This window comes from Neocloeon triangulifer, unplaced genomic scaffold (genome assembly GCF_031216515.1).
Source record: "Neocloeon triangulifer isolate White Clay Creek 2 clone unplaced genomic scaffold, ASM3121651v1 ptg000001l, whole genome shotgun sequence".
In the NCBI taxonomy this organism is placed as follows: domain Eukaryota; kingdom Metazoa; phylum Arthropoda; class Insecta; order Ephemeroptera; family Baetidae; genus Neocloeon; species Neocloeon triangulifer.
In genome coordinates, this window is record NW_026775544.1 from 5,145,044 (window position 1) to 5,151,492 (window position 6,449).

Genomic DNA, 6,449 nt, shown 5'->3' on the forward strand with positions numbered 1-6,449 from the left:
AGGACGTGACGATTAAAAAACGTTGCATTCTTATCACTACAGGGGCACTGCTGCCCAATGCGGGCAGTTTGAAGTCATCTGAAGATAAATTTACATAGTCTGACGTGTCTAGAAACTTGAAATTTTCAACCTTAAGTGCCATTAAATATTATGCACATTTTTTTTTAATTATGTAATGAGTAATACAAACTTCCTGAATTTTTTATTATCGTAATGAAATTTTTTTTTTATGAAGTATCTTGGAATTGAAATTATACAATATGTACTTATAATATACGATTTGTGATAGAAGGAAAAAAATATATGACGTTTGCTGTTGGACTCGGTGGGAATGATTTTTGTTTTTTCCTCGTCCGGTGTGCCGCTTCATGTGTATAGGGAATCATAATTATCAATAGCGCCATGTCACCAAGCTGAATATGAAAATATCCATCTTTTTACGAATTTTTGAGCTAGAATCATTTAATTTTATTTACTTTCTGCATATTCTAGGAGCAGCTTTGCTGACCGTATTGGTGAGAGATAAAAATTAATATTCATACATAATGAAAGAGCTTTTTTTCCAACAGCCTATCCACGGGTTTCCATCAAGCTGCGTTGAAAAAGCTCAGTAAGAAAATTCACCTGATTTGCGTAAAAAAATATATAATTTCTCTATCTCGAATACTTAAATTCTTATTAATGGCCTTCTTTCTTAATTGCCTGTGCCTTCGGGCCTGCATGTGTGTTTGTTGATAAAAGTTCAGTGGCCCGAGAAAACTTTGTAAATAGAGGCCACACAATTTCCAAGGCTTCTTGATAACGCTACAATTATTATTATTTTGTATTTTTTTTTTATTGTAGGAAAATTCAGGGCACGGGTGACTTTGTGGAGGCCATGAAAGTACGCAGCAAATTTTGAAGAAAAAATTAAAATTTATTTTTAGTATATTTGATATTTGGCAGATAGAGAGGATGGGTATAAATGCTGAAAGATTAAACGAAGAACTGCTAACAGTGGGACTAAATACGCTGGAGCTTGAGCACAATCATAAACACGAAGACAGAGTATAAAATAAATTTCCAATAAAAAAAATTTATGTATATTATATATCTATCAGGAAAAAACCGGTCGGTGCGCTGAAGGTAAAAACTCTCCATTTAATATCCATTTATGACTTTGAGATTTGAAATAAACATTTTTATAGAACTGGAAATACCCATCGATCGCTTTGGAGACACAGTTTTCTACTTCCAAAAACGTTCTAAAGTATTAGAAGAGAAATTGTCCTGTTAATGTTAAACACAAAAATCATTTCTTTTTAATTTTCACAGTATTTTGTCGAGCTGCACTGGTTCCCAGCGGTTCAAATTTGCAATACCAAAAGTCGAAGTCACTCCGATGAAAAAGCTCACGATGAGAAAATGCATGAAACCGTTGATCAGGTTGAACAATCTGTATTTGGTAATGAACTCCTTTTAACTATTACAACTGAACCCCTCCACCCGCATGACATGAAAACATAGCCGGTTGCATAACCATTTATATTTATTCGGCAGAATACGATTATTCCTGTTATTATTATCTATCCAATTATTACATACATAACACTAATTTAAAAAAATTTTATTTAAAGATTACATTAAAATATAATAATAGCGCAAGCATCTAAAGAAGTCAATTAAATTATTTAATTTTTTTTTTCAATAATATCAAATAAAATATTAAAATATAATATATCATAAAAAAAATGAAAATAATTTTATTATTATATGTTTTTTTAAACAAAAATGTAAAATAAACATATATAAATACACCAATACAAACAACTTTTGTAAAAATTGTAAAAAAAAAAAAATGAAAAGGGATTAATTTTCCTATTATTTAAATTATCATCTTCGGTTCATTTTTAGGTAGCGATGAGGGCAACAATACGTTTTTCTTTACAGGCATGATGGACCTCTCCAGCAGCAAAATGTACGCTCTCGAGTTGAACGACGAAAATATTTTTGCGCCGTGGCCCGACAAAGTAGGGCCTGATAACGAACTTCCGAGTTGCCCGTCATCAAGCGGTTTCGTGCCCAAGGATAAAAATTGCGTGTCGCACAGAGAAAAAATTTTGTGTGGCCTCCTGGAGGTGTGTGGCCAATGAAAAATAGTTTTAAAAAATCTTTTGGATTTTAATGTTACTATTATGTTAATGAAAAAAGAAAATTTATAGAAATAAAAATTAATTTAAAAAAGTTTAACTGTTGAACAGTAAATATTATTTTAGATCTAGCAACTGAATTTGGGAATTTAAACAATAGCACTGTTGCAGGGAAAATGTATTTTTTTTTTACTATCATACAAAAATTCTTTTTGTTTTTACTTTTTTTAAAGTCACACCACTTCCTTTCATTGCATAATACTTGATTAAATAGCTTCAACCTCAGCCAGACCACAAAAAGTTAGGAAGAGAAACAGCAGCATGTAAAATCCTTCTTTGCAAACCACTCTGGTCATTGCATTTAGTTAGTTATATGCAACAATTCTTTTCTTTCCCGCACGATGAGGGTTGCTTGCGGATTTGTCACAATCCTAGTCATTCTTCACTTAGGCAACCCCTGCACAGACAGGAAGTACGAAAATTTTGGCCACGACCACACGATGTGTATGGAGCCAAAGAAATGCAACGCCAACAAAAAGCTAATTGGTGAAAACCGCTACTATTGCAGATTATTAAAAATATTTAACTTTTCCTATATTTATTCCTTTCAGAAATAAATTACATCTTAACTGCTCACGAGCGGGCGGCTCTCCTGGACATTCACAATAAGCTGCGGGCGCTGGTTGCCTTTGGTCGTATTCCTGGCCACCCACCAGCCAGAAACATGCAACAGCTGGTAAGAATGTAATCCTAAATCCTAATCCCCTGAAACATTTGGTGATTATATTTAAACCAAATCTTATCAACCTAAAAATCAATTTAACATGAGTCGGATTTAATGGAATGATTTAAATGTTGAAAAATAAAAGACACTGAGGCCTCTAAAGGGCAACCTGTGATCACAAGAAATTGTAGGCTATCAGACAGCCTTTGGGGTTATGATTGGTACTTTATTTTTTCGTCACGTTGCACCCCAGTTTAAATTTTTGTTTTAAAACTGAAATTATTGTGCCGAATTTTATTTTGAAAGATCAGAAAAATTTTGCGCAGAAAAAGATATTTTTCACTTACTTATAAATTATAAATAAACATAATATTTATAATTCTGGTTAATCTGGTTGTATATTAAAAAAATATAATATAATAAATAATAAGTTTATCCATCTTTTCAATTACAAAAAAAACCAACACAACATCACAATCAATATATATTTTCTTTGATTTTAACCGTTCAAAAAGTTGAATAAAATTTTTTGCAGACTTGGGACGATGAATTGGCGAGTGTGGCACAGCGCTGGGCCGAACAGTGCATGTTTGAGCATGACAAGAACAGGCGCGTCGGTAAACTAAAATAAATTTTATTAAATTTTTTTTCCTTTTAAAATATAATAATAACAATAAATAGAAAGATTCCGAGTGGGTCAAAATTTGGCATTTAGTTGGCAATCCCCACCTAACCGCGACAAGTCAGCCGATGTGATTAATTCTACAATCGCAATGTTCAACGAGGTGAACAAACCGGGGTTTCCATCGGCCTATATTGGAAAGTTCCAACCCGTCCCTAAGACGGGCCACTATACGCAGGCAAAGAACTTTATTTTTGAATTTATATCCATATAGAGATTTATTTTCCAAATTAGATTGTCTGGGCTGAGAGCACACTGATTGGATGCGGTCACGCCATTTACTCAGAAACTAAAAAAAATATTCCAGGCGAAACAAAACTTCTTGTCTGCAACTTTGGCCGCGCGTAAATTTTTCAAAATATATTCAATGTCTTAAGTTACTTTAATATAAATAATTCAATTTTTTTTTTAATTCTGGGGAAATAGAGGAAACATGATTGGTGCGGAGGTCTACAAAACTGGGATGCCTGAATGCGAAGTGCCATCGAACCACTATACTGGTCTGTGTACAACTAAGGATGTCAATACAAAATTTGAGGATCCTTGTGACAAACGAGAGTTCAATGCTCTTTACCCAGCTCTGTGCGACAACGACTTGTTTGAAGCATTAGGAATTTATGGTTTGTAATCCAATATTGCTTTAATTATTAAAATTTTACAATAATTATTTTTAAAATTTGTAGGAATAACACCCTCTATGAATAAATGGCTTCTAGGAAGTATATTATTTATCTCTGCTGCTGGCTTCCTCGGCCTGCTGTATTTCACATACTGTACGTGGCCAAGGCTGAAATTATGCAAGAGGACCTAATTATAGTCTAGTCAAAAACTGATGTTTAGACCAATTTGCTTTGTTAAATTTCTGGAAAAAAAGGAACATTTTTGCAGAGCATCAATGTACACCAAACTAATTAGTGATTTTTAATTAATTTGAGATATAAATAATAAAAGCTTTTTCACTCAACATTTTTATATTTTTGATGTAATTTTTGTGATATTGTTGGACATAATTGTTTAAGCTTGATAACTACAAAAACTAATTCGAATTGTTGCATTTACCAATTTTTGCAAATCCCAGCCCTTAGATATGGCTCTCCGTATCGGAAAAGTTGTTCCTCTGATGCTGTTCATCATTTTCACCTTGGGTCTGGCGTCTGGCAAGGTCGACCACTGCGAACTGCGAGTCGCGAACTTCATAAATCCGTCGGACCCAAACGATATCCCGTGCATGACGCGCAACGCATGCAAACCCGGGCACATAGTCATGAGTACATAATAATTATAGTTTTGTTTTTAATTGGCTTCAAAATAATTGATTAAAATTTTTTGAATTAAATTATATGCAGACAAAGACTCGAGACTGAATAAATTGGAGCAAAACGCCATCCTGCACGTTATCAACAAGTTACGAAGCTTCGTGGCAAGCGGTCACGCCAAGGGTCAACCACGAGCAAAAAATATGAACCAGCTCGTAATTAGTTCTTTTTACGCTTGCGGTAATTGTAATTTAAAATTCAATTTGTTTTAAAAGGAGTGGAGTGCAGACCTCGCCGACTTGGCCAGAATGTACGCAGAGCAATGTGACAACCCCAATAGCAAATTCTTTGATAAAGACCTTCACTGGCTTGGTAAAAATTTTAGCTCGATTTGTGTTATAAATTTTCAACTAATTATTGAATAAAATTTTCTGGAATACTTTCAATGCTGATTTTTCAACTTTTTGATAAATTTCAGATTGATTTTGTAAGAAAAATATCAATAGCATTAAAAATACAAAAATATGCAATAAAATTTTTAGAGCATTTTGTTGATTTTGTATGCAAAAGTGCAAATAAATTTTTTTTTTTAATTATGTTTTATATGGGCTATTGTATTCAAGTCTCGTCGCAATATCTACATGAAATTTAATATAATATTAATTTCTAAATGATAAATTGAACAGTATTAATTTTTCTGAAAAAATTGAAATTATTTAAGAATTTAGACGCGTTTGAAAAATTCTTAATTCTGTCTATATCCTATTAAATTAATTAACTGCAGGTCATTACGACATTGGAAAGCTACAGTCGGAGACGCAACACGCCGCCACTGAGAAAGGAGATGAACTGAAATTGCAGTTGGAACCATATTTCTTGCACACCATTTATCGCAAGGCAATTTGCGAAGGGTTCTTCGACACCGAAAAAATCAAACGCTTCCACAGACCCCCAGACTTTCTTCCGGCCTCGTATGCGTACGCCCAGGTGAGAAATTAAAAGATAAATAAATAAACACCTTTGGGCTGGCAAAACTAATTAGTAATTAATTTTACCCTCTATGCAGTTAGTGTGGGCTAACGCAAGTATAGTTGGATGTGCACACGTCGAGTACAAGAGTCTTGATTTGCAGGCTGACCCTGGACATAACCAGAACAATTACTTGGTTTGCTTCTTTGGCCCTGGGTAATTTTTTATAAAAAGTAAAATAATTCAAATAAAAAAAATGAATATTATAAATATGCAGAATTCCTCTCTGGACCTTGGACAGCACCATGGTGGATAAATGGAGTGCAACCATTTATGACGCAGGAGACCCAAAGTGCAAAGTGCCTTCCTCAGTTTACCCTTCACTCTGCGCTTCTAATGAACTCAACGAGATTGAAAACCCTTGCTCAGACGAGGAATTTTACACCAAGTACACAAAGTTCTGCAGTGACAAAATCTACGAAAAAATCTGCGGTAATATAAGCAAAACCTTTACTTCAATCCTGTGACAGATTCACTGTTCTGCAGAACACCATGCTACTTTAAATGCAGAATCTAGTAACTGGTACTGGTACATCATGATCATCTTCCCCGTTGCAACTGTCGTAGCCGCTGTGTGGCACTTCCGAGAAGATATTGAAGATTTTCTGTTTTGATGTTAAATTCTGTTC

The 6,449-nt window shown here is 34.0% G+C and overlaps 3 protein-coding genes across 5 annotated transcripts; all 3 read left to right on the forward strand.

Moving 5' to 3' along the window:
• The first annotated feature begins 377 nt into the window (after window positions 1-377).
• LOC132196520 (uncharacterized) lies at window positions 378-2,164 on the forward strand. Of its 2 annotated transcripts, none has more exons than XM_059619251.1 (8): window positions 378-515; window positions 570-610; window positions 844-883; window positions 927-1,047; window positions 1,101-1,125; window positions 1,188-1,249; window positions 1,315-1,444; window positions 1,894-2,164. In XM_059619251.1, exons 4-8 carry the CDS (start codon window positions 955-957, stop codon window positions 2,130-2,132), a joined length of 549 nt encoding a protein of 182 aa, XP_059475234.1. In that variant the 5' UTR covers window positions 378-515; window positions 570-610; window positions 844-883; window positions 927-954; the 3' UTR covers window positions 2,133-2,164. The 2 variants fall into 2 exon arrangements, with proteins under 2 accessions (XP_059475234.1, XP_059475225.1); XM_059619242.1 differs by having other exon boundaries at window positions 946-1,047.
• A 265-nt stretch (window positions 2,165-2,429) lies between these two features.
• LOC132194121 (venom allergen 3-like) lies at window positions 2,430-4,485 on the forward strand. The gene is made up of 7 exons (XM_059615213.1): window positions 2,430-2,675; window positions 2,741-2,865; window positions 3,389-3,470; window positions 3,535-3,713; window positions 3,770-3,879; window positions 3,962-4,155; window positions 4,219-4,485. Exons 1-7 carry the CDS (start codon window positions 2,531-2,533, stop codon window positions 4,344-4,346), a joined length of 963 nt encoding a protein of 320 aa, XP_059471196.1. The 5' UTR covers window positions 2,430-2,530; the 3' UTR covers window positions 4,347-4,485.
• A 122-nt stretch (window positions 4,486-4,607) lies between these two features.
• On the forward strand, window positions 4,608-6,448 carry LOC132194104 (venom allergen 5.01-like). 2 transcript variants are annotated; one of them, XM_059615193.1, is made up of 7 exons: window positions 4,608-4,803; window positions 4,882-5,006; window positions 5,067-5,163; window positions 5,576-5,778; window positions 5,858-5,976; window positions 6,038-6,252; window positions 6,307-6,448. In XM_059615193.1, the coding sequence occupies exons 1-7, from the start codon at window positions 4,623-4,625 to the stop codon at window positions 6,432-6,434; spliced, it is 1,068 nt and encodes a 355-aa protein (XP_059471176.1). In that variant the 5' UTR covers window positions 4,608-4,622; the 3' UTR covers window positions 6,435-6,448. The 2 variants fall into 2 exon arrangements, with proteins under 2 accessions (XP_059471176.1, XP_059471184.1); XM_059615201.1 differs by having other exon boundaries at window positions 5,924-5,976.
• Window position 6,449: the final 1 nt, after the last annotated feature.

What these genes read in the sequence shown, in the direction of transcription:
- LOC132194104 (XM_059615193.1), top strand. Translation starts at nt 4,623, where the DNA reads ATGGCTCTCCGTATCGGAAAAGTTGTTCCTCTGATGCTGTTCATCATT. An exon ending in CCTCGTATGCGTACGCCCAG is followed by an intron (nt 5,779 to 5,857) that starts GTGAGAAATTAA and finishes CCCTCTATGCAG; the next exon opens with TTAGTGTGGGCTAACGCAAG. An exon ending in AATCTACGAAAAAATCTGCG is followed by an intron (nt 6,253 to 6,306) that starts GTAATATAAGCA and finishes ACTGTTCTGCAG; the next exon opens with AACACCATGCTACTTTAAAT.
- LOC132194121 (XM_059615213.1), top strand. Translation starts at nt 2,531, where the DNA reads ATGAGGGTTGCTTGCGGATTTGTCACAATCCTAGTCATTCTTCACTTA. An exon ending in CCAGAAACATGCAACAGCTG is followed by an intron (nt 2,866 to 3,388) that starts GTAAGAATGTAA and finishes AATTTTTTGCAG; the next exon opens with ACTTGGGACGATGAATTGGC. An exon ending in TGACAAGAACAGGCGCGTCG is followed by an intron (nt 3,471 to 3,534) that starts GTAAACTAAAAT and finishes AACAATAAATAG; the next exon opens with AAAGATTCCGAGTGGGTCAA.
- LOC132196520 (XM_059619242.1), top strand. Translation starts at nt 420, where the DNA reads ATGAAAATATCCATCTTTTTACGAATTTTTGAGCTAGAATCATTTAAT. An exon ending in AGCTGCGTTGAAAAAGCTCA is followed by an intron (nt 611 to 843) that starts GTAAGAAAATTC and finishes TTTTTATTGTAG; the next exon opens with GAAAATTCAGGGCACGGGTG. An exon ending in ACTTCCAAAAACGTTCTAAA is followed by an intron (nt 1,250 to 1,314) that starts GTATTAGAAGAG and finishes TAATTTTCACAG; the next exon opens with TATTTTGTCGAGCTGCACTG.